We start from the raw sequence: 27,837 nt of genomic DNA, 5'->3' as shown, positions 1-27,837 counted from the left end.
CATGAAGGGACAATCAATCATAAATCCCCGGGAATCAGTACCATAAAACTGTGGCTGCCATCGCGTTACAGGCTTCTTGGCACTGTCAGAGACTTTGAAGGATTGTGCCTGAAGAATGAATGTTTCTCTAATCTAATTTGTTTGTTTGTTTGCTTGATCTTTTGCAGCAACAGACTGATGATGTGCCAGAGTGCCAGTGAGATGTGGTCACGGTGGAGTGCCATGCTAGTGTGGATTTTCCTTCTCCTCTGTTGCTCTGCAGATGTAGTCAGCACCATCATCTACCAGGTGACCGAGGAGCAGCCGCCTAACACACTGATTGGCAGCTTGGCATCTGACCAGGGCTTGCCAGACACCGGTCACCTTTACAAACTCGAGGTGGGCGCTCCTTTCCTCCGTGTGGATGGAAAAACAGGGGACATCTACACTACGGAGATCCCGATCGATCGTGAGACTCTCAAGGACTGTCGCAACCTTTTTGAGGGCGATCCTTGTTTCCTAGAATTTGAGGTGTCTATTACAGACCTAATGAAAGGAACAGGACCTCGGCTCATTGAAGGCCGCATCGAGATCTTGGATGAGAACGACAACACTCCACAGTTCTCTTCACCTGTCTTGACATTGTCGATCCCGGAGAACACGCACGTGGGTGTGCTTTTCGCAATTCCTGTGGCCACCGACAGGGATTCTGGAAGCAATGGCATTGCCGATTACGCGCTAACGACTGGCCCTGAAGCTGCCAACCTTTTCAGCCTGCAGGTGGCGCAAGACTCAGATGAGAAATTGCCACAACTCATTGTTTTGGGAAACCTGGATAGAGAGCAGCGAGATTCATATGACCTCAACATAAAAGTGGTTGATGGTGGCTCTCCACCCCGCCAGAGTAGCGCCCTGCTCAGGATCACCATTACAGATGCCAATGACAATGTGCCCAAATTTGAGAAGTCACACTACGAGGGTGAGCTCCCAGAAAACAGCCCAGTGGGTCATTCTGTTCTACAAGTAAGTAATCTATTTTTTAGTCATACTTTCTATCTAAAACTAAACAAATGTAATAACATGATGCTAGCAATGCTAAGGTTATGTCATATACAGGAACATTATATATATACTTTGACTGCATTGTAAGTCATGTGTTACGGAGTAATCAGAACATGAGACGTGCGGATCCATGTGCAAGGCTTTATTACAAAGGTGTGGTCAAAAAACGGGCAAGGGTCAGATAACAACACAGGTCCATCACAGGCAAGGCAAATAGTATTCCTAGGGCAGGCGGGGGTCTTCGATCGGCAAACGTAATCCAGAGGGCAAGGCAAACGGGTAGTCCACAAACAGGCAATAGTTCATTAAAGGGGCAAACAGAGTCCAAACGACAAGGTGAGAGAAATCCAAGGCAGAGAATCAGGCAACCAGATAACACAACGAGACAAGACTAGACTAGAACTAGGAACAAATACTTGACTAGGTAAAGGGCTCCATAACGTTGCTATCACTAACGTAGCGATATTTGCAAACAATACTGGGCAGTGAGAAAGAAGAAGTTCATGGCTTATGTAGGGTGTTTGATTGTTTGCAGCTGTGTGTGTAATCAGTGCAATGAATGATGGGAAATGTAGTCCAGAGTGACATGCAACAGTCTGTGTAATGTGAAAGTCAATATAATGGGAGGGCGACCTCTGGTAGCAAGCGGACAGAAGTTCATGGACAGGATTCGTGACATCATGTTGCATGAAAATGCCTGTTAGAGTCATCGTAAATTCTTCTTATAATTATTATTATATTTTAATTGAATACTTTTATACAATGACTATTTATGTATATTTAATGTTTATTATTATATAAAATATGAATAAAGTAAAAAGATATATCAACATAAATGTTTAGTGAATATAAAGAAAGAGCTCTGATTAACGGGTAAATTCAATTAAAATTCAATACATCAAATAAATATAATTAGACTGCACATGTACACTTCCCTCTCTTATAAGGTTGTGACACAAGTGTCTCAGTAAACTCACCTGTAAGCAAGTAATATGCTAAACCTTTAAACTGAGCACTAAGTTATAGAGGAGCTGATTTGACAGCTTGGCAATAGAAGTGCACTCAAGCCCCACAGACAGAGGCTGACAAGCTCTTGTAAATGGAAATCTCAGTTATCCCGATGGGCTTTAGCCTCAATTCCCACACAACAGGGTTAAAGCAGAAAAAATGGGAAAGCCAAATCATATTTTCACAGGCAATCGATTGATCACTCACGGTTCCTTTAAACACAAGCTTTACAAAACAGGAGAGAAGTATTGACTGGTGGTGAGAATTACATGTTGAATTGTGGAAACGAAAGCACTGCTAAGATTAGGATAGCTGTGAAGGCTGGAAGCTTTCCAAGATCAATCTAAAGCAAGTGTCCAGGCAATTTTTTTTATTAATGACCGTTAATCTCTCAGTCAACAATTAATCCATGCAACCAAGTTGTATTCAAAGAGCATGTCAGGAGACTTTATTTTCCTCTCAGTCCTCATAAGCATCCTTTGAAGCCAAAGTAAATAAGCAGTAGTGGTATTAAAACAGCTTAATTTTGTGATTTCAGAGGGTTGTAAATGTTGATGGAGTGTTTCAGCTTGTTCAGAGAAATGCTCTTTAAATACTTTAAATTAAATGAATTCCCAGTTAGTATGGAGGATGAAACGGAGTGACTCATGTAGAGTAATAATAATTTAAGCACCATGAATAATCTTATGACTGCTTCAGATTAAGGCTGTTCTCTGTAATACATGGACTGAAACACCATGCATGTTTCGTACACAGCCAAGGACGGAAAGAGGAGAGGATGTAGCAGGAACAAGGGAATCTTGATTGCTTGAAAGCTTTAATCAAGCCACACTTCGATTTAGAGCTGTTTAAAATTATTCCCAGGTTCGCGATAGACCACAAAAAATATGTAGAAATCTGTGCCAAGACTCAAATTAACTTCATCTAGCAAACTACTGCTAATTTTGGAAAATTTAACTTAACACAAAACACAACCTAATCATATTTAACCCCCTGAGAAAGTGCATTTCTCATGTCTCTTCCTATATATTGAACATTTAATAACAATCAATTCCCATTCATCATGGTATTACTACTTAGTGAAAGCACAATCTGTTTTCTGGAATCAAATGAGGTGTGCTTTATTTTAAATTCCAGGAAAATTCAGTTAATTTATTAATTAGTCTGATGTAGTTCTTGGATGATCTTTGGGTCTTTTTTAAGTGTGTAAAACATATTGTTGTTAATATTGTTGGTAATTCATTGCTGCTTACAGTCATCTTTATCTGTTTATGATGGTCCTGACCAAGCATTTTAATCCCTGTATTGACACTGATATTTAAACCTGTGATTATATCATCTGTTTTTGTAAATTAATTTTTCAGTGCTTTGCTTAGTTTCACTTTGTGATGTATTGTTTCAGGTGAAGGCCAATGACTCTGATATGGGACCCAATGGAGAGGTGACCTACAGCCTCCACCAGGCATCACCAACTGTTCAGAGGCTCCTCAGCATTGACCGCAACACGGGCACCATTTTCGTCAAAGGCTTGGTGGATCGTGAAGAGATTAGCATGCTCAAGTTCTACGTCCAAGCTAAAGACAATGGTCCACAATCAAAGAGCTCCAAAGCCCTTGTGACTATTACAGTGAAGGACCAGAATGACAATGCACCCTCCATCAGGATCCGGGGCATTGGCCTTGTGACTCATGAAGATGGTGTCGCTAACATATCGGAGGACATGCCTGTAGGCACAGCTGTGGCTCTGGTGGAGGTATCAGATCATGATGAAGGTGAAAATGCAGTTGTGACCTGTGTGGTCGCAGGGGATGTCCCATTCCAGCTGCGACCAGCTAGCGAAACAGGCAACGACCGCAAGAGGAAGTACTTCCTCCAGACAACCATGCTACTGGACTATGAACGGATCAAAGACTACAGGATTGAAATTGTGGCAGTGGACTCTGGCAACCCTGCACTATCCAGCACAAATTCCCTGAAGGTGCAAGTGACAGACATGAATGACAACTCCCCAGTCTTCTCGCCTTCTTTGTACGAGGTAGAATTTGCTGAGGAGAACCAGCCAGGTGACAAGGTTCTGGATGTGGTAGCCACAGATGCCGACAGCGGGACTAATGCGGAGCTGACATACAGTATCACTGGTGGATCAGTCCCTGAGGGGCTCTTTGAAATTAACCCTAACACAGGAGAAGTGCGTGTCATGAGCCAGTTGGACCGTGAACAATTAAATCACTATCAATTTCTAGTGGCAGCAGCTGATAAAGGTGTACCAAGCTTAAGAGGAACTGCCACTGTTGTTGTTAAGGTGCTCGACAGGAATGACAATGACCCTAAATTTATGCTTAATGGTTACAGCTTTTCAGTCCAAGAAAACATGCCGCCCCTTAGTCCTGTTGGAATGGTAACAGTCAATGATCGCGACGAGGGCGAGAATGCTCGTGTTCAACTTTCTGTAGAACCAGACAATGGCAAGTTTATGATTCAAAATGGAACGTACACTATACTTTCGACTATTTCCTTTGACAGGGAAAAGGAGAGCACCTACAGTTTCCGACTTAAAGCCGTTGACGGAGGTGATCCACCACGTTCTTCCTACGTTGGCATTACCATTAATGTTCTTGATGAGAATGACAATGCTCCATACGTCACCAAGCCCTCAAACTCTTCATACAAGTTCTTGGATCCCCGCACCAGCCCAGAAACCCATGTAGAAAGTGTTGAGGCAGAGGACATTGACATCGGTTTAAATTCAGAGCTGGATTTCAGTATAGTAGGGGGCAACCCGCATGGATTGTTCCGCATCTCTTTAGAAGGTGAGATTACGTTGGCTAAAGAGTTCACATCCAAACACATTGGTCTCCACCGTCTGGTAGTAAAAGTTAAGGACAAAGGCATGCCACCACGCCATACGACTGCACTGGTTCACATCTATGTCAATGAGACCATCGGCAATGTCTCCCACATCGAAGGACTTGTTGGACACAGTCTTTATACGCCACTTGAAATGGACATTGCAGGAGATCCTGATTATTCTCGAGACCCGCATAGTAACATTATTTTTGCAGTCTTGGGTGGCTTTTGTGTGGTCATTCTAATCATTGCAGTGGCTATGATCATCAGGCATGTCGTGCTAAAGGAGAATAAAAGTGGCTACCAGGCAGGCAAGAAGGAGACCAAAGACCTCTATGCCCCCAAACCAGGACCTAAGAGCAACAAGAACAAGAAGATAAAGAAAAGCAAAGCTCCAAAGCCTACCAACCCATCTGAAGAGGATGAGGGGGGGAGTCTTCAGAAAGGCCTAAAGTTCAGCCTCATGAATGATAGCGTCAACGATAGCCCTAGGATTCACCTGCCGCTCAACTACCCCCCTGGGAGCCCAGACCTAGGGAGACACTACCGGTCTAATTCTCCTCTGCCATCCATTCAGCTCCAACCTCAGTCACCTTCTGCCTCAAAGAAACATCAGGCAGTGCAGGACCTGCCAGCAACCAACACCTTTGTAGGAACCGGGGACAACAACTCAACAGGCTCAGACCAGTATTCGGATTACAGCTACAAGGCCAACTCTTCAAAATATAGCACCAAACAGGTAGGAGACGACTTCGAAAGCATGGCAGGGTACCACAGCACAGGGTACCAAAGCCCGGGGTACCACAGCACAGGGTATCACAGCAACGGGTATCGCAGCAACATTGTGTGGACTAATGGCATGTATTAGGGGCTGGAACTGAATGAATGTCAAACAAAAGCGGCACTGATCACAAACCACGCACATCATTGAAAGATCTGATTCTTTTATTTGTCGACCCTTTTTTTTTTTTACTTAATTTAATTACTACTCATTTACATGAAGGAGACAATCCTACACAGTCTTATTTATCTTTTTATTTTCTTTATAAGGGTCATTTTCATTTGCACAGTGTTTATTGCTGCCCCCCAATAGATTAACAGACCTGCTTTCAATATCCCTTGAAACACATTTTTGTGATATAATAACCTTCTGACCAGAGAGATGTGCCTTATTTGTTTGAGTTTTACTCTAAAAGACAACAAATAATAGCCGTTATTGTTTTCATATATTTTGTTAGGCTAGCTTTAGGTAATTGCACAATTGTTAATTTGTCAAAATGATTCTAAAAAGCAAAACATTCACATCATTTTTTGTATATAAAAAAGAAAACTGTGCACTGAGTAAGTTAAAATACACAGGAAGGTTGGAAAAGTAAGCTGAACATATTTGAATTTTTCCATGGCCCATTTTGGTGGGCATTGAAAAATGTCTAAGACCCTACAGATTAGTGGCGGTATTTCCCTTGTTCTTTCTCAAGCTTCACTGATTGCACATGCAAAGAGTGCCTTCTTTTTGTTATGTACACAACTAAGTGGAATGGCTTAATTTAGATTTATGATCAGCTGTAGACGACAGAGTGTGCCATTGAACATTGTTGAATTATTAACTGCGGAATTTCTACCAGGCTGTGAATAATGTCACATTCACTGTAAATAGAAAGCTAATTGACATTAAAACTTAATCACCTTTCTCTAGTACTTTTCTCTAGTACTGAACAAGAAAATCAAAAATGAGTACCATTTATCTTGGACTGTATTAGCAAACTTTTGGAGACAATCATTGAAAAGTTATTATTATTTTTTTTTTAAATGCAAGTTGTATATTGTGAATGTTAATAACCAGCTATGTGTGTGTGTGTGTGTGTGTGTGTGTGTGTGTGAGAGTGCGTGTGTGTGTGTTCATCCCTTATTTGTTTTTTTTGTTCTATTGCAAATTGGCGATGAACAACCTAAATAGCTTTATATAGAATAATTTGCTTAATTAATTCTTAACACACCAAACTTTTCTTAATATCAGATGTGCAAATAGAACCAACCAGATAGATATTAGATCTCAGCTGCTTTCATACTGGTTCAATCCTCCATTTTGTACATTTGAAGTCTGGTTCTAAGTGATATGTGTCCATATTTAAAGCAATAATCACTTGTGATGTTATTCTGGAAAGATGCAATGTTAAAAGGATGTCCTGCAGGAGCAGCTAGTTTACACATAACGCAGCACACAGACAAGTTGAATACGACCGTTTCCGTTCTGTGAGGAGTGTATATCATCTTTGGAACTGTATTTAAAGCTGCAGACATCCCCATTTCTGTTTAATTTCTGTCATGTGCTATTTTGTTTCTGTTGATTTGCAATTTGTATTTTGTATTTTTTAAGTAAAGCAAGTTGGCTTTCAATAAAACTTTTGTGAAGGTGTTATATTGTGGATTTAATGTTAAACAGAAACAGTGCATTACAATTACTCACCAGGGGACATTAATTCTTAAGGTACAGTATTTCATTTCCATATTCCCATTTTTATGTATGACATTGCCATTCTTATACATTTTTCACTTTTTACTTACTAACCGAGACCATAAACATGTCTACTTCAAAAACTATTGTAAATTCTCTTGGTACCAGTGAGCACAGGTTGATGAGCTTGCATTACCGTAGCTATTATTTTAAGCTCCCTATGTTGATAGCTAGACAAATTGATTGATTTTGGTTTACTATTCAGCCTGTTTAGTTTTATAGTGTTCACAAAATGCAAAAATGTCAGTCTTATGTGATCCACGTCTTAACAATTAATATGACACATTTACAGCATTGCTCCTCTGGGATCGAGCCAAACACTGAGGCACTGAGCTTTACAAATGCATTAATTTTTTTTTTTTGTATTTCATCTATTTTTTGTTTGTTTGTTTTTTAATTCATGCTGCACATCACGAGAACAAAATCATGTTCTAAGCGGATTTGAGCAGTGCAGACTTGGCCTATCCGAATGACCCTAGAGGAAAGTGAGGTGTTTTGTACTGGTCCTGTCAATCAAAGCCCTTTTTGGGTCCCATCTTTAGATTTGAGGAATAGGATCAAGGGATGGTTGTCAGAGGTCTTGTTAGGTTTTTTGTACTATTCGATTGGCTTGTTGTATGCCGGCAGCTAATCTGGGCCCAAAAAAAGACACACACACACACACACACACACACACACACACATACAGTACACACACACAGCCTTCCCTGCCACTGCCGACCATTTAAATTCTAGCCGCGTCTGCGCTTCTTAAAAGCTGTCGATTTTGCCCTCAGCTTGCACCATTGTCATGGCAACGGACTGACCAGTGTGTGTTGTATGCTGACTCACAGACTGTTCTGAGTGCAGGTGCGGGGAGACAGAGAAAAAGAGAGAATGGGAGGGATCATAGAGGGATTAATAGAAAGAAGACGCGATAAAGAGAAAAAAAGATAAAGGTGGTCGAAAAAACAAATCTGTCATTTTACACCATTCCATGTACTCAGTTCATGGTGCTTCATGTTAATGGAAGAAACGGGCCATTTATTCGTACATTTGGTCACATTCCCTCCTGTCATCGGCTAGTACTGTCCACTTTATCATCCTTTTCATGAAAATCCACTTGTATTGAATATTACACTCTACTGTACCTTAAGTTTTTCATTGTCCCTGTGATTTTCTCTGAACAACATAAATCCAAAGAAGGGGATAATGCAGCCTTAAACCAGTTCCTGTATGTGTATGCATGCATAGCATTTAATTTCTATACAGTGTTTGGAATGGAATATCATATTTTTAAATTCTAGCACACTTTCATAAGAGTTTCAGCTTAGTGTGCTTGTTTAGCCTCCACTCACTTCTCCTGGGTGTAGAAACTTCAGTCGGAGCGTGATTGCGAATTAGTAAATGTCAATTTGAGTGGATGTCGGTTTGATGTCAGTCCTTTTATGTTTCCATGGTTTAGGAAAACAAGAGTTGGAAGATAAAACAAGAAGCTGTCCATTTCTTCTCAGTTGTGTCCCTTTTTCTCTCACGTGTAGTGTGGTCTTGTGACTAACCGTTACAGAGCGAGAATCTATTTTAGTGAAGTGTGAAGTCAATGAAGTAAAACAGTTCTGTGGTCCAAGCTGCGGTACAGTAGCCTTAAGTTAAGTCACCCTTTAGCAGTCCATGGCTTCAGTAGTATCTCTATCTCAGCAGTCTGTCCACCTTTCTCTCCTTTAAATAAGCAAATAAGTGCCTACCATTGCTTAGCGGTTAATCAGGTGGAACAAACTCACCAGTAATAATCGTGATTCATCAGGAGAGAACATAGCTGAGGGGAGAAAAGAGGAAAACAAAATTGTTTCAAAGGAACTCTGAATGAATATTAAACAAAAAGCTTAATTTGCATTATTCAGGTGTTGTCTTTGACAATGCAAGGCTAATTAAAATAAAGAGCTGTTAATTGTGATGATGGCCCTTTTTCCTCCCTTCTCCCACCTTGACTTGACTTTTTTGACACATAGATAAGATGGAGAATCATTAGCTTTGCTGTCTCTTAACACCAGCAAGAAGCCCCAGACTGATAGCATCTTTTTTTGTGCATTTCACGGGGGAAATTACACCGATTGATGTGATGCCACTAAATTGCCCATGCTCTTTGCATATCAACTATTTTACATGCTTTTGTTATACTATTTCTGCCACATAAGAAAAAGCCATCATTTGGTAATCATAATCATGATGTAGAAAGTTGAAATTGAGATACTAAGTCATAATTACAAGATGACAAATCAAAATTGACATACATAGAGATGTATGGATGAATGTGGAATCTGAGATAAACGTTATGCCGAATGTTATAACATTAAGTCGAAATTATGAAATACTATGAGATAATGAGTCAATGAGATTATGTAAGTCAATTATGAGATAAAAGTCATAATTATGACAAAATATTTGACTTGTCAGTTATTTTATATGATAATTACGACTAATTACCTCAATTTTGACTTTTCATCTTATAAATACCAAAAGTAAATCATAAATTTACCAAAGCAGTTTTTTTTTCTCCATATGTGGCAGAAATGGGGTTTCATAGCCATTGTGGAACTGGCCATTTCTGTCACTGTGCCAAATCTTTTGAGTTTTGTTGTAGGAAGGGAAGAAGGAAGGAAGTGACAGTGACATTTCTTGTGTTTTGAGCTTTCCTTCAGGTTTTGTTGAGGTAGGGAAGGAAGGAAAAGAGAAAAGAAGTGCAAGGAAGTGACAGTGGCATCAGTGTCAGTGCATTGCCATTCCCTGAGTTTTACTGAGAGGAAAATAATGAAATGGAAGGAAGGAAAGAAGAAAGAAAGGACACTGCCATTTGAGGTTTGAAAGCTTTTTTTTTTTTAGGAAAGAAAGGAATTAGTTGTGGATAGCCCTGTTACTTCACTTCTCAATAGTGTTTGAGGTGTGAACTTAATGAGACACATAGTTAAGCTTGTCTTTTTGTTTGTGTTGGCCCATGACACACTGTTGTAATATTTTAATTAGCTGCCAGGGCCTTTCATAGCATGCTTTTTTTAGGCTTGTTGTGCCCTACTACTAAATTTTAAATGGTGTAATACCATGAAGATGTCACTTATTACGTTGCTTAAAATTGTGGGCCCTTAGCGCCTCTATGTTACTGCTGTACTTGTTTCACAGGATGCGTCGCCCGTCCTGTGGGCTTAAATCTGGGACAACAGTGGCAGACAGGTAGATGGCCATTTTGACGCACACACAAAGGAGTCTTTTTACCTCTCTGTAATCAGTGAATTCCTGAGAGTACAAATCACTCAGTGAAGGAAAATTACTCTAGCCTTGCTAGTGTGTTTGTGAGTCACAGCGAAGGCACGTGCGCAAGCCCTTCCAGTTCTCGGGGAAAGATAAGGGGACACGCATGCACAAAGGTAAGCAGGAACACAAAGGTTCCTCTATGTGGAACTCTGATGTTCCCTGTCAGAGCCTCTCTCATTAAGGAGCCTGTCTCTGGGCTCACACTACAACCCGACATCAAGGTCGAACACATTAGCTCTCATTTAGCTCCATTATCTAGATAATCTGAGCTGATCTAATGATAAGTATTAGCAAAGTTCAACTATGTGGTCAATGTTAAAGAACTAGCTGACTGTCAATAGTTGCTTGGTTAGGATGAGGCCTCATATGCAGCCATATGGCTCTCTCGGGGCATATGTGTACAACTATTTTAATGGTCTCTGATTAGTGTGTTAGGACATGCTAATTGGGAAATATTTCCGGTTAGCCTTCAGGGCAGCTGGATGGAGATAAATGGAGATGCCAGATTTTCTAAGTTAGAAACGTATCTTTTTGCAATTTCAGTGTTTTTTGTTAGAGACAGAAAAGCCCCTAATCACACATGTGTTTCCTCTAGAGAAAATGTCTTATAAATGTCTCAAACTGACATCAGATTTGGTAAGTCTCAATCTGAACTCAAACATTTCTTGTCATATACTTAAAAGTCTATTTTTTTAGCTATTATGTAGAACTATATAATTAATGTGGATACTCTTACTTCCCTATACCTAAACCAGCCTAAACTTGTCTTTTGGCCAGTTTTAAAGGGGTTGTGGGCACGTTTCAGCTGGTCTGGCCTGCAAAAATCAGATTATCACCAGCTTTGTCAGGCTGGGAGACCATAATAAACTAGTAAAGACCATCAAAGCAGTTTAAGCTGGTTTAAACGATATGCAGATATAAAAAAATAGGAATAATTAAGATTTTAGTACTGCGTGTAGATTTTTAAAATGTTTTTGAAAGAAGTTCACCATGTTCATGTGAAATATTATTACCATTTAAAATAACTATTTTCTATTTTAATATATTTTAAAATTGTATTTATTCCTGTGATGGCAATGCTGAATTTGCAGCAGTAATTATTACAGTCTTCAGTTTCACATAATCCTTTAGAAATCATGCTGATTTGGTGCCCAATTATTAATAAGGGTTCTTATTTTTATAATTTCTGAAAACATTGATACTTTGATTTATTAATTGTTTTAGGATTCTTTATTTTTTTTATTTTTTTTAGGATTCTTTGATGAATAGAAAGAACAGCATTTATTTGAAATAGAAAGGTTTTGTAGCATTTTAAATGTCTATATTGTCACTTTTAATTTAATGCATCTTTATTGCTTTATTTTAAATCTTACTTACCCCAAGATTTTGAATAGTAGTTGACCAAAAGCCATGAAATGTTTCTTGAGCATCAAATGAGCATATTAGGATGATTTCTAAAGGATTATGTGACACTGAAGACTGGAGTAGTGGGTGTAAATTACATTATTTATTTAATTATTGTAAATATATTTTTAAAATAAAATATATATTTCTTTTCCCCAGCATAGCTTGTGTCACCTACTGTGTGAAATGCTTCTGGTTTTATTCCTACTGAGGATATGTAGGGATTAAGTTACATTTAAGACAAAGCTTACCTCCATCAGGTATTCTGAGCTATGAACTGAGCATATAAAGTTGTCCTCTGGGGTCTTTCTCAAGTTGATAAAGGCCCAAGCAGTGCATAAAATGTTTCTCTTTATCTCCCTCTCTCTTGTTCTCTCCCCCGTCACTTTACTCTTGTGGGCTGTCATTGTTTCTGGGCGAGGTGTCGTGTGCTGTGCGGTGACTGCACTCTTTGCCTGTGCAACTGCAGAATCCGACTGCTACTCCACTTCTCTCCTCCCCGGAGGCCCATCCACACACCCTGGCATTGTCAGGCAACATCTGCTGAAATTACGCCTGGTTGTCCCCCTCCTGCACGCACACACATACTCGCTCTCCGCACAGACGCTGACAGCGTCCATCTTTATAGCTCCTGACAGCGGATGAATAAACTCGCTTGTGCACGCTAAACTACTCGCTCAGACAAATACACACACGCAGATGCGCTCGCAGAAATTTGCCTCATAATCGTAAAAACGAACTTGAAATCCAATCAGACCCTTCATGTGCGTAGTCAACAGAGTTTAATCCCTTTATTTATGCATTTGCTAGCTCTAAATTCGAAAAACAGGCTTCACTTTGCTTAGCCATTACGATAATTTTAGTCCAATGATGTTACAGAGATTTGCATGGTGTTTGTTTATGGCACATTGAGCGTTCTGCCTCACTGCTCTGCTCTTCTGCCTCATGAGGCACTTGCTGTTCGCTGTGTCTACAGATCTGTTTTTTTAATTTCACAGTGAGGATACAGAGAGAAAGAGGCAGCAGTGCAGTGTGCATGTCTTTACATTTGTCTATACCTTACTAAGCTGTCACTTGGTCACCCACTGAAAAAGGCCAGTCCGAGCTGTCATGTTCCAGAATTATTTTGTTCTTCCTGGGCAAACATGGAGTCAACAGCAAACACACTAATGCTAATATAACAACACAGGCACACAACATCCACTTATAATGATAGACACATCCACCCACATACAAATGCATATGTGTAAGTGCAAACAAGTCCCACACATGCCTAAATTAGTTACTGCTGATTTTTTTCTTAAATATATAAACTGTCATACAAAAGTTTGGGGCGGAATGGCTTTTTAATGTTTTTTAAAGAATCTCTTATGCTCATTGCATTGATTTGACCAAATAAAGTAAAAATAGTAATATTGCAGAATCATTTTACAATTTAAAGTAACTGTTTCTGTTTGTATATATATTAAAATATAATTTATATCTGTGATGGCAAAGTTGAATTTTCAGGAGTGGTGCTCAAAAACATTTATTATCATCAAAGTTGAAAAAACAGTTGTGCTGCATAATATATGTTTTTTTTTCTTTGATGAACAGATAGTTCAGCATTTTTCTGAAATGGAAATATTTCGTAACATTATACATGTTTTTAATGTCACTTTTGATCAATTGAATGCGTTCTTGCTGGATAAAAGTATTACTTTCTTTTTTACTGACCCCAAACTTTTGACCGGTCATGTGTAATTGTCAACTTTTAGGTATACACCAGTATATAGGTTAGCATCAGGTTAACGCACGTTGACAATAAAGCCACAAAACTCCCGTTTTGATCTCATGGGGTCTTTTAAGACTGCAAACTCAATGTTTAGAACAAACCAAGAAGCCATACGGACAGCTAAAATGGCCGTAGGTGATTTGGCTTGTATCGCTAGTAAATGGCAGTGACAGAACAGATTTTTTAGCATAACAGCACACACACTTACATACCTACACTCTCACAATCTGGACCCGCATAGAAAGGCGTAAACATGTTGCCGACAGGTTAATGGATTTCGCAGTGGTGAATGTAAATGTGTGTAAAGTGAATTGCTATGTTGCTTGGTCCTCTGAGCACAGGGTGGGGCCTTGATGACCTTTGACCTGTGCAATGGTCTCCGGTACATGTTGTAGACATCTCTTGTGTCTGTGCCAGGTTGTTAGCAGGTGGCACGGATCTGCCAAGACGTGCACTCACTGACCTGTGCTATTACCCCCAACACTCACCGTCTGTGTGTGGGTGTTTATGCGAGACTGATACACAAGGAATCCGCTGCCCTTTTGTGCTCCTCATAATGATTTTTTTCAGGTCTTTATCACAGGAAGCTGTGTGATTGATGTCAGAGAGAAATTCTACTAGTGTCTCAAGCATGTGGATGAAATAAGGCAAACTGTACAGCAGGAAGCATAGTAATGCTTACAGGATATGACTACTTAGACACATGATACTTGTGGGCTCCATACATTTTCCATTAGGTATTATATCCTTTTTGTCCTCCTGTCTTTGTTTTCATTCCGGCAGTAAGCACTATGTTCTTTCTATATTAATCAGTTAAGTAAATTATTTGATTAAAAAAAAGGATTAAAACCATAGCTCATGTGCTCAAGACATTTGATTGTCCAATTGGTTTGTTGCATTTTGCTGGGCACACTGAAAAATGTTTTCTTAATCTTTATTTTTTGTCTGGTTTCCAGTAAAATATTTGTAAAACAGGCTAAAATTGAGTAAATAATGTTTTCAGAGAATATCTTAATTATTATTTGTTCTTGTTTTTGAGCAAATATTTGCTAAAATTATAAAAGGGATAGAGAGAGAGAGAGAGAGAGAGAGAGAGAACAACAACTGTTATTTTGCTTCTCAAGTGAATTTATTTTATTTGGAAAAGCATACAATATCGTATATATATATATTTTATTTTATTTATTTTTTTTTTGGGGGGGGGGGCATTTTAGCCCCACATACATTCAATCCTCATTGGTTCAAAATTCCTTTTCAAATGAAATATGTCAAAATATTGGCCTTAGTTTTGTTTTCACTTTTCCTTTTTTTGATTGTGGATAGAGCTGTTACTTGGAAATGTATCACATTACGCCTAGTCAGGATGTGGTTTAAAGGATATAGTAAACTGGCCATAGACAGATGTAAACACTTCCTTTCCCATCCCACCCCACATTTCCCCCCCAAGATGAAATTGTACAGCTCATCTGTGATTTAATTTCTGTTGCACACTCAGTAGACACTCACTTCAACTCTCTTCATCTCGGATCAACTTTTGAGTGGCAAACGGCTGGACTGGGGCATCAGGGCATGTGATTTCTTTGGTGTACCTTAGAGAAGCCATTAATCATGTCTATATTTGACCTAGCTCAGCACTGGTGCCCACCTCTCATGTGCCAACTTGGCAGAGAAAAGACAAGAGATTGGAGAAAGAGAGAGAGAGAGAGATTGAAGATAGAAAGTCTCATAGATAGGATGTAGAGTATTCAACAGCCATCAGCACTACTGCCTTCGTCGGCAGGGTGAGAATTGGTCTTGTGGTCGGCTGCCTTGAGAGGCAGGCCTCGCTGCATACTGGTGTGTGATTGCAGTCAATGGGGGGTTTGTTAGAAGAATGAGGCAACGGGAAGGGAATCAGAGAAAGGTGGGACCCTGATGGGAGGGTTGATTTTTTTTTTTTTCTCACAGGAAAATGCATTTGGTGAGTGAATGAAAAAAGTGGGTGAGAGAAAGGAGAAGGGGATGAATAAGAAAGAATGATTTATAAAACTGGAAGAGCTCAGTGAGAATATTCATCTCAGTATCTTAATCTCAGTACCCCCACCCACCCCCACCAAAAAATAATGTAAGAAATTTAAGTCTTTATCTCATTGATAATCTATTATGCTTAGTATTGCAACAGTATAAATCTCTCGAGAACCAGATCAGTCAGTTGTTCAGCATTTTTTTGAATTAAATGAACCTGTTCTTCCATTTTTTTTTTCTTTTCCCACAAGTTAGACATTGCTATAACTTGTATGAACATGCAAAAGAAAATGGTTTAGATTTTCAGTGGAAAAGCAAATTTTGTTCGGTTTCTTATACAAAGCTACCGTATTGCTTTAGAAGATTTGGAATGTAGTGCATGAGTCCTATGGATCACTTTTATGTTTAATGTGTCTGATGTTTTCTGTTTGCTGTTTCTTTGTATTTTTGGTTCTCTCCATTGTCACCTAGGGTGCTTCTCAAACGGAAGGCTGCATCCTATCGAGTTCCTTGGTTTGGTCATGCCTTATAGTCCTTAGTTCTTTCTCAGTGGTTGTCAGTTCTCGTTGATGTAAAGCATTGTTAATTTCTGTATCCAGTATTATAGTTATTAAAGTCAATTCCCTAATATCTCACTTCGTCTTCGTGAACTGTATAACAATGTGACATTATGATACTTTATGGTGCCTTTTTTTGTCATTTTGGAGCTTGACAGTCGCAGACGTCACTGACATGTATTTACAAAATGGCCAGCATGTTTTTCAATGAATATCAACTTTTGTGTTCCATATAACAAGGTCATACAAATATAGAACAATACGAGATTGCGTAAATGAGGACAATTGGCGATATTTGGTAAACTATTCCCATAAGGTGTAAGAGAGACGGTGAGATGAGTAAAGGAACGGAAAATTAAGTTGGGTTTTCACTGAACACAAGAGGAAGTATCTCTCACTCGTCTATCGATCTCTCAGTCTATCGGTCAATCTTTACCAGTCCCTGTGGGGGTCTTTTTCAGCCTCATGGCAGCACGGATCGACTGTGAGAAAACAAACCTTCGATCTATACTCGCCATACACGCACATAGTCAGACTTTCCATGTTTTGCTAGAGCCAAAATTATTATTATTTGAGGTTAGAATTAAATACACTGTTTAAATGTTAGAACTATCTTATGTTCACCAAGGAAGCATTTATTTGATCAAAATACATTAAATTGTGAAATATTATCGCAACTTAAAATAATAATTTTTTATTTTAATATAATTTAAATGTAATTTATTCCTGTGATGTCAAAGCTGAATTATCAGCAGCCATTACTCCAGTCTTCAGTGTCTCATGATCCTTCTGAAATCATTCTGAAATGCGGATTTGGTGCTCAAGAAACATAATCAATATTATCAATATCGTTCATCAAAGTTAAAAACGGTTGTGCTGCTTAATATTTTTGTGGAAACTGTGATTTATTTTAAAGATTCTTTGATGAATAGAAAGTTCACTCTCCTCACCCACCACCAGTGTGCAGCATCCACTTGGATGATGCGACGGCAGCCACAGGACAACAGTGCCAGTGTGCTCACCACACACCAGCTACAGGTGGAAAGGAGAGAGAGTCATAGAGCCAATCAAGTGGTTGGGGATTATTAGGAGGCCATGATTGACAAAGGCCAGGGGGGCAATTTGGCCAGGACACCGGGGTTACACCCCTACTCTTTACGATAAGTGCCATGGGATTTTTAATGACCACAAGAGAGTCAGGACCTCGGTTTAACATCTCATCCGAAAGACAGAGCTGGCCGTCTTTAATACAGCTTTACTGAATATAAATATAAAATTCTTTCAGAAAAAGTTGTAGTTTGACTGTGTCATGCATCACCAGAGTCTAGCATTGTTACTCCATGTTCTATCATTGTCTTGACAGTCATTCTGCGTCTTGTTTTCAGTCTTTTGCTGTGCAAAGAGTCAACAATCAACTTGTGACTCATTTTGTCACATTGTTGAAATCCTGTGTGAATACATTTATTATATACATAAAAATTTAATGTTGATGAACCTTTAGAGGTATACACGCCTCTTCAGATGTGACTTGTGACCACAGCAGTTTGCAGTTTGCAGTTTGAGTGAGTGACTGAATACCTCAGGGGGAGATAAACACAGGGTCATACCCTCTTATCCCGGCCGTGAGTCGCTGTGCATGTGTGTGGAGTGAGGGATAGAGGGACAGCAGCAGCGCGGGTCCATGCGGGTCATGGTCAATCCGCTCCTCCTTCTGCTTGACCGGACGCCTCACTCAGAGAGGTCACTCGCTGTCACTGTTTGCTCTGTCTCTCAGTATCTTCTCAAGTACTCAGAACTGGTGTACTGCTAAAAGTCACTTTCGCAGCATCCCTTCTCAATTTGCTCTGTGTGGGTTCCATTTTATCCCTCTTTCCTGCCATTTCACCATTCCTGGCTTTTGGCCAGCTCCGTTTGTCCACCTACCTTCCACAACTCTGGGACTGTTGAGTCTCTAAAACAGACCACTTTTCACCAGATGCGGCCAGCCACAGGAGAGGATAAGAGACAGGACAAAAGAGTGGGTATAGCCTTGGGTTGTTCTGAGTAAGACTACAGTGGTTATGAATCACTTGGCACTGACAGGTTAGCTTGAGGTTTTAGGCTGAGTAGGAGGTAATACGTTGTGAGTGTGTAAATAAGGCACAAGATGAATGTAGATGTTTTACCATTATAAACACTCTGCTGCCCTTCATTAATATTCCCCTTTTTCAGTTTCACGTCTTGTATAATGAATAGCCAAGTGTATTTAAATTTGTGTTTTATGCGGGTGTTGTGCGCCCACAGCTACACTTGTGTATGTGTGTGTCGTGTCTGCCCCTGGGCCTCTGCAGATCACTTGAGCGTACACCTCCTCACCATAACGGCAAGAGGAAGAAGACACTGTCCATCTGTTTATCCACAATAGATTCTCTCAGCTCCTGCTGCATTCATGTGTGTGAGGCTATGAGTGTGTCAGATTAGCTAAAATATTCATACTCAAGTCTCCATAAAATCAAAATAAGTGTTACAGTTTTAAACACAAATATGTATATAAATATCTGTTTATTTTTCTATTATTAATTATTGTTTTTAAATAGTACTTCTATATTCAGCAAGGATTAAATTGATCAAAAGAGACATGTCTCTTTTGTCATCTTTCAGTAAAGACATTTATAATGTTATAAAACATTTTTATTTCAAATAAATGCTATTATTTTGAACTTGCTGTTCAATAAGTATCACTGTTTCCTCAAAAAATATCAAGCAGTGCTTTTTCCAACAATGATAATAAGGAGAAATGTTTTTTTGAGCAGCAAATCGGCATAGTAGAATGATTTCTGAAGGATCATGTGACACTGAAGACTAGAGTAATGGCTGCAGAAAATTAACCTTTGCATCACAGGAATAAATTACATTTTAAAATATATTAAAATAGAAACAGTTAAAAGTAATAATATTTCACAATATTACTTTTTTTTATTTTTTTTTATGGTATTTTTGATCAAATAAATGCAGCCTTGGTGAGCATAAAAGACATCTTTCAAAATGTTAAAAATCCAAGCTTATAACTTATTTGAACACCCCACCAACTGGGTATTTATTTATTTATTTATTCATTCATTCATTTATTTATTATAAGCGTGTGTACAGGTAAAACTGTGTGAAAACTGATTTTTACCATGACAGCAGAATATTGTAGCATAGTGTAGCATATTTAGAGTATTAGTTGCAGTTTAGTAATGGTAGTAATGGCCATTTATGGTTTGATTTTGTGTTCGGTTCGGTCTCCAGGGACACCCATTGCTTTTGTGCTTCCTTTGGCCTAGAGTTGTGGTCAGTTCTCACCCCAAACACACACATCCCATCTATCTCTGCACTCCTCACTTTATTTAATATTGCCACTGCTAGTCTCACCTTGAGCTTTCTACCCTCAGCTGCAAACTGTTTGCCTGAGATAACACAATCTTAAAGGAGAGAAAAAGAAAGAAAGAGCGAGAGAGAGGAAGAGAAGGAGAGAGAGAACATGAGACATTATTTAGTGAGGTTTCTTCACAGCGTCTCCTCACACGTAATCAAAAATCATTAGGCACATTAGTCTTTTTTCAGCAGGGCATGATGTGTCTTCCTGTAAAGCTGAATCATTTTGACACTTCTGTTCTACCATCCTTTTTACTCTCTCTCTCTCCCTCTCTATCTCTCTCTCTCTCTCTCTTTCTTCTCTCCCTCAATTTTCTTATTCTTTTCCTCTGTCTTGAAGGCAGCAGACTGCTTGCATATGTGTGGTGATATGTCAGTCAGCCGTTTGTAGGGAGGTGTAATCTATTCTGTGGATAAAGAAAGAACGATAGTTAGAGGTGTAGTGAAGAACGCAGGGTGTCTCTGAGCTGTCTTACGCTAGTGTTTCTCCCATCCTGGCTTTGAGTAATCTACACTCTCCGTCTCAAGTTCAGGGTGCTCTTCAATGAGGCTTTAGCATGGGATGTCCACTTTCTGTATGTACATGCCTGATCCAGATATAAACCCATATGATGCTTTGTAAATAACTAGAATATCCGTTGTCAGTTTTATGTTACTTAAAGGCCGCTTTATATGGTACACAATAACTGCTAGTTTCATATTTATTGAGAGAGAGGTAACAAAATGGTGACAATGTCACCATTTTTGAGACTCGTTCACAAGAATCCTGCCTTTTTTGACATAAGTGGCTGCTAGTGGCACACATTGGTTAAGATAATGGTTTTCTTTTTGCAAATGGTAATTTTGACCAAATTGTAAAATTGACCAAATTGTGGAATTAATTAATTAATTTATTATTATTATTATTTATTTATTTAAAATTAATATTGTTTTTCTTGCTGGCAAAACCTGTTTCTGCCCTAAGCTGAAAAAAAAAATGAGTTCCACTCATAATGTAAACTATAATGTGTACTGTATAGAATATCCTTAATTTACAGCTGTGGCCTAGCACCATTGGCTCACATTTTCTGTTTGTGAACCCTACAATGTAAAACTGTGACAAGGGCATCGTTTTTCACCCTGAGAGAAGACCTACTGGTGACAACAGCCTGTTTGTGCTGACCCTTGCCTCCTTTGTGGCCTCACTGACCTGGCCATCCTTTAATCAGAGCCATGCAGAAAGCAGGGCACTGAGGCATATCTTTCTCTCCCTCTCTTCTCGATCCCTTGGCTTTAATCTCTCAGCATTAGGCAGGGTTGAAGGCTAAATGTGTGCCTTGGTCTTAATCACTGGTCTGTCTATTCCTTTCTGCCAGATATCTGCCAAAGGGTCTGAGCACGACAGAGAGAAAACAGAAGAATGGGAGTTAAAGGAGGGCTGAAGCCTTAGCTTAGCTGTCAACTGGGCATACAAATTGCACCCTAGTCTATATAATGTACAATATTCTCCTGAAATCAGTTCAGGAATGAACAAAATAACCCAAAACGATCAGATATGTAGATATAGCCTACACAAACATGGATTGTAATATATTTTCTGCTGAAACCGAGCCGTGTTGACTCACATTTAGGTCTGAAGTCAAGCTAGTTGGGCCGGAATGGGTGGCAGCTGCTGTTTGCCAGATTACAATCAGATATCAGGCCAAACCAGGTACTAAAGCCCTTATTTACTGCCTGATCGTCTTAGCCACCGGTACACACCCATCTCGCAAATGGAGCTTAGCAGGAGATTAAAGCATACAAGATCCTCTTTTCGATATTTAGCCAGTCTAATCGTGGCATTAAAACAGAAGGAGGGAGAAGCATCCTAGTGTAGCTCCCACCCTTGTTAGGTTTGATCACTCCGGACGGGAGTTCGAGGGGGCGTCATGCGGTTGGGGGATACAGATATACGATTACATGGCTTCTAATGTACGTGTTGGTGGAGGCTGCATGCTAGGCCTCGTTGTGTGTTTTTTGGAAGGCGAACAGACAGTGACTATTTTCTACAAGCTCTACGACGGGGGTCCTAAGGGGCTTAATTAAGGCTGTCTTTAATGTAGTAACTCAGGAGATTAGACAGGACAGAGAGCTTATGGTTATTTTCCCCGCTTCAGAAGACACTTCGGCAGCATCCTTTAATTAAGAGAGCGGCGCAATCGTCTCCTCGTCCATCTTTCTCCGCCGTCCCTTGCTCTTTCATTCTGCGTTTCATAAAGGAGTGTGTCCACACAGCCGTGGGATTGGTGTGACAGATGAATGCGTCGTGGCTAAGCTCGCCGTTCTTTCCATCTTCGTCCTCGCTCCCCAGCAGGCAGCCTCTGTTTCCCCTGAGATACTCGTAAACACTCATCAAAAATGAGAAGGCAGAAAGAAGGACAAGAACAGAAGAGAGAGAGAGAGATGAGGGGGAAAAAACACCAAAGCACTAAGGGAAATAATCATAGCCTAAAGAAAATTGAACCAACAGACAATTTAAATACACCAACAACTTCAAAGTGTGAGTCATGCAGACTTCAGAACACGGAATCTAATTCCCACAAAAATCTGGAGCTTTTACTTGTAAGCATTGTTTTTGTTCTTTCGCTTTCTCTTTCTCTCTTTTTCTCTTTTTGGAGGGCAAGGGCAGAGGTCTGGGAACAAGAAGTGTGCCAGTCTGATTGCATGACCCAAGAAATAAATGAAGAAATTAGTTCTGGCCTGGTTGCAGTATGTTATATGCCCTGTTCACACATGCACTGATTTTATAGCTGGAGGTCACCAAGTTGCAGTATTGGTGGTCGCTGGTGGGTATTTCCTAAAGTTATTGGTTGCCATTTGGGTATTTCAGTTATAATATTAATTTTACCAACATATGAAAGAGACATATGACGCAGTGATAACTGAATGTTGATTAAGTAACTTCTTGATAGATTCATATATTTCAGTAGAATTTGTTAAACCAGTTCTAGAAATTTATATTATATTATATTATATTATATTATATTATATTATATTATATTATATTATATTATATTATATTATATTATATTATATTATATTATATTATATTATATTATATTATATTATATTATATTATATTATATTATATTATATTATATTATATTATATTATATTATATTATATTATATTATATTATATTATATTATATTATATTATATTATATTATATTATATTATATTATATTAAATGATAGCACTATTATCTAGCACTCTTCAAAAGTCTGGGGTCAGTAAGATGTTTTTTATTGTTTTGAAATACTTATCTAAATGCTGCATTTATTTGACCAAAAATAGAGTGAAAATAGTAATATTGTGAAATTATTATAATTTAAAATATAATTTATTCCTGTGATGGCAAAGCTGATTTTCAGCAGCCGTTACTCCAGTCTTCAGCGTAACATACCTCCAACCTTTTGAATGGTCATGTGTATGCATACAGTAACAGACAAATCATTTAAAAGAGTAAAATCACTGACAATAACATTAACATCCTATCTACACTCCACAATATCTCACAGTAGACTGATCATGTGTCTTCGCTCCCACTGTCAGTCGTTAAACTTGACTTCCGGATCGATGTATGTGCGAACGCCCCTTTAGACGATGAGGTGAAGGAAAGATCCACTGCAATGTGTGAGGTCAGAATAAACGTAAGGTTCTCAAGCCGTTTGCATTTCTCTCGCGCACACTTTATCACCCTTGATCTGCATGTCTTCAATGACTAAAGGCTAATTAAATGTAGGCCCTGTTTGTCACACGCCAGAAGTCAATATGTGAAATAACCAGCATGCCTTTATCAGCTGCATATAAATGAGCAAACGAGCGAGGAAAGGAGGATGGCAGGGAGAAAGAACGAGAACATCTTTCCTTGAAAGAGGGTCGGCCTATTTGTATGAGTGACAGATCGACCTATTCCACCTTTCAGGAGCTAATGCTGGAGTATAAGGAGCATTCGTTTGATGTATCAAGCAGGGAAGGGAATTTTTTTGAAGACTTCCACACTTCCTAAGAGGTTGTCATAATGTAATGAATGAGGCAAATTTGAAATTCAGTCCTCTAGCCATAAATATGTTTCTTTTTTTTTCATCTTCTTTTTTTGTGTCATATTCATATTTACCCCCCAAGCAAACAGCCACATCACGGTGACAGGTAGTGTCCTTGTGTTTATTATTTGTCTCATCGTTGCTGCAAAATAAGCCTGGGATGTCAATACCCACATCTGTCTGTACGACGTCGCCCCGTGAATATGTCCTCCATTAGAAGTGTGTTTCTTTTCTTCGCCTGTCCATTGTTCTCGTGTTTATAAATAAGTTTGTCTGAGGCTTGTCACCTCTGTTGGGGAAAGGCAGTCCATTATTCAAGCGACTCTCTCAAACCCCACAAAACTGTTGGAGTCAGAGTTATTCATGGCCAGCTTTTGTTTTCCTCCCTTCTTTCTCTCTTTTTTCTCACAAACAGCCATTGACTTCCACCAAAGTCTCGTGCTGCGGGAAAAAGCACAGGGTCTCGGGGTGAAAGAGATGTAGATTTTGAAGTAGATAATATGTGTGTTAGGGAAAGAGTGCACACATACACACACACGGTGAGGTCTCTTTTGGTTTATCTAGTGAGAGGCACCTTTAGAACGCTCTGAAGGCTCAATGAAATTCCGCTGTGTGTGACATTTATCCGCACTCTCGGTGAAGCACACTGCTTTTTATGCCTGTTAACTCTGGGCCGTCTGTTCTTCACTCTGTCTCAGTATGTGTGTGCGTCAGAGAGAGAGAGAGAGAGAGAGAGAGAGAGAGAGAGAGAGAGAGAGAGGGAGAGTGACCGTATGTAAATGTGCTGGATATTCTCTGTTGGTCTGTGTGGGAGAGTCTCCGTTTCGCCCCTAAAAGATGATTTCCATGTCACTGGGCAAATTGCATTTCACAGTGATAAGGGGATAAGAGCGGATATTACACACATGATAAGATAAAACGGGTGGGTCAATTCTGTTTTCTCTTCTCTTTTTGTCTCGTCTCATTTCGACTCCTTTCTCTTCTCTTCTCTTCTCTTCTCTTCTCTTCTCTTCTCTTCTCTTCTCTTCTCTTCTCTTCTCTTCTCTTCTCTTCTCTTCTCTTCTCTTCCCTTCCCTTCCCTTCCCTTCTCTTCTCTTTGCTACTCATCACTTCTTTTGTCTTACCTACTTGTCTCTTCTCTTCATTACTCATCTTTCATTGTTTCTTCTCTTTTTTCTCTACTTGTCTTTTTTCTTTTCTTCTCTACTCATCTAGATTCTACTTGTCTCTTCTACACTTATCTTTTCTTCTTTGTTCATCTTGTTACTTTTATTCTCTACTCTTTCATTCTTTATTCATCTCTTCTCTACTCGTGTCATTTCATTTTCTTTGCTCTTAGTTGTTCTTGTATCAGTTTATTTGTTGGTTTAGTCTCTTCATTTGTTCTCTTTTCATCATGATTTGTCTCAACATTTAATTTTTGCTCATCTTGACTCTTATCTCGTTGTTTCTTCTCTTCTGGTCTTGTCTAATTTTTTCTCGTCTTGTGTTGTCTTTTCTCTTCTGTGTTCATTTTTTGGCGTAATTTCTTCTCTGGTTCTCGTCTTTTCTCACTTTTTTCTCTTGTTTCTCTACTCTTTTCATCGCTTCTCTTCATTTTGTCTCTTCACTGTCACTCTCACTCTTCTGTGTCTCATTTGTGCCTCCATTTTCAATCCTCTGCTTGACCTCCTCTGATCCTCATTTCTGGCTGCCCTCCTCCTCTCCTCCCCTTCTGCTCTGTCATTCCATCTCACTTTTCTCCGCCTCTCGCTGCCCTCCTCTCTGCTACATTTGTAAATCCCATACATTTGCTGTGGCCTATGAACGGGAAAAAGACTTTGGGAAGTCATGCATTGGTCTCCATGGGCCTGGTGGCTGGGCTGGGCTTCCCATGATGCTTGTTTCCTACAGCACATATTTGTCAGCTACAAGACAACACACATCTCCAGTGTTTTAACATTTCAGCTGGAAAAATATATTGATGTCTTTTGTTTTACAGTGTGAAAGTACATGAAAGCTATTACATAGTATCTGACAAGAATAAAGAGATGAGACCGGGAAGCAGATCTGTGTAGTAAATAATTAGTATTAGTTAACAATGTTCCAGACTTTGAACTGGCATGCTAAAGGGTTCCCACGGGCATGGAAAAACCTGGAAATTAAAAAAATTTAAATTCCATGTCTGTGAAGTTAAATGCTCCTTTCTAAAGTCAGCATTCATACTTCATACTTCATACTTCAGTTACATTTCCAACCCTAGTGGTAGGTGTTATATATTTGACCAAATTTATATCAGTCTCTAATATATATATATATATGGCAGTCTGTAAAAAAAAACAATATAATAACTTATACAATTACATTGTGTTTTATTATATTACACTATTTTGCTATAATTGCCGCTGGCTTGACTGTACATTACTCTGCTTACACCGAATGTGTTTACTGCTAACCGAATATGTAACAAGAATAATACAATAAATATGAATTTGTATAAAATGTTATATTAAATACAATTTTATATTAAATTCTTATATTATTAGTAATAATATAAGAAATTGAATTTGAAGTTGAAAAAAGCAGTACGAGAGACAGGAAACAGTGATGACAAACTAATATACAGTTTCGCAGTCATTGTGTAAAACGATTTGACCACAGAATTCCACGATTGACCAGTCAGAATCAAATATTCCAGAGAGTCGTGTTATAAATTGATTTAATATCTAGAACATTATTTCAAATCTCATTGGGTGCTTCAGTAAATAATTTAGGTCATGGAGGTTCAGCAGACCAAAAAGGGTTGCTAATCCCAACCGTACGTCATGATGGTAAATTGAAAGATTTGCAGAGATATTCTTATACTGTGATGCGGTCTGGAAGCTGTTAAAGGATTCAGGAAAAGCTGTGGAACTGTGTGTTCTTTTCTGAGTGGTGTCTTTTTCATCTAAAATGACGACAAAGGAGCAGTGAGCATCCTGGTCCTGACTCCACTAAATGTAAAGCAGGCTAAATCGGAGACATGATTACGACTCTCTCTTCCTCTTGCGCCCTACATCCCCATTTTTTTTTTACTTCTCATCAGATTTCCAATTTAGAGAGATTACTGGGTTAGGCCATCATTAATGGAACCCAAATAAGCCTTTGAGAGCAGATTCAGAACAGGCCTATCTCAGCACAAATGTACCATAAGCAGTGCCAGAGATGCACTCTCTCTCACACACATGCACACACACACACTTGTGCTCCCAAAACACATCAGCAGTCTCTAATCCAGGATCGTCAGAGAACATGGATGTGTGTCAGTCCCAGCTCTGGCTGTGACACAGACAGACACACACACACACACACACACACACACCTCTCGCTGCCCTCCTCTCTGCTACATTTGTAAATCCCATACATTTGCTGTGGCCTATGAACGGGAAAAAGACTTTGGGAAGTCATGCATTGGTCTCCATGGGCCTGGTGGCTGGGCTGGGCTTCCCATGATGCTTGTTTCCTACAGCACATATTTGTCAGCTACAAGACAACACACATCTCCAGTGTTTTAACATTTCAGCTGGAAAAATATATTGATGTCTTTTGTTTTACAGTGTGAAAGTACATGAAAGCTATTACATAGTATCTGACAAGAATAAAGAGATGAGACCGGGAAGCAGATCTGTGTAGTAAATAATTAGTATTAGTTAACAATGTTCCAGACTTTGAACTGGCATGCTAAAGGGTTCCCACGGGCATGGAAAAACCTGGAAATTAAAAAAATTTAAATTCCATGTCTGTGAAGTTAAATGCTCCTTTCTAAAGTCAGCATTCATACTTCATACTTCATACTTCAGTTACATTTCCAACCCTAGTGGTTCATGTTGGAATTGCAGGTTCATGAGATTGCGCTAGGGGAAAAAAAGTGTAATTAGTTCAAATAAATTATGTAAAATTTGGTCAAATATATAACACCTTATTT

The 27,837-nt window shown here is 39.1% G+C and overlaps 1 protein-coding gene across 1 annotated transcript in view; it reads left to right on the top strand.

Moving 5' to 3' along the window:
* Positions 1–27,837, top strand: part of LOC107692811 (protocadherin-1-like) — a 181,373-nt gene that overhangs the window by 8,422 nt on the left and 145,114 nt on the right. Inside the window, exons 2-3 of the mRNA XM_016492013.1 lie at positions 168–1,002; positions 3,452–5,635. Of these exons, the coding sequence (XP_016347499.1) occupies positions 178–1,002; positions 3,452–5,635 (3,009 nt within the window). The 5' untranslated portion in view covers positions 168–177. The remainder of the gene's footprint in view (positions 1–167; positions 1,003–3,451; positions 5,636–27,837) is intronic.

Source organism: Sinocyclocheilus anshuiensis, unplaced genomic scaffold, assembly GCF_001515605.1.
Source record: "Sinocyclocheilus anshuiensis isolate Anshui unplaced genomic scaffold, SAMN03320099.WGS_v1.1 scaffold774, whole genome shotgun sequence".
NCBI classification, from domain to species: Eukaryota; Metazoa; Chordata; class Actinopteri; order Cypriniformes; family Cyprinidae; genus Sinocyclocheilus; species Sinocyclocheilus anshuiensis.
Note: the sequence above shows the minus strand (reverse complement) of the source record. Positions and strands in the feature narration are given on the sequence as shown.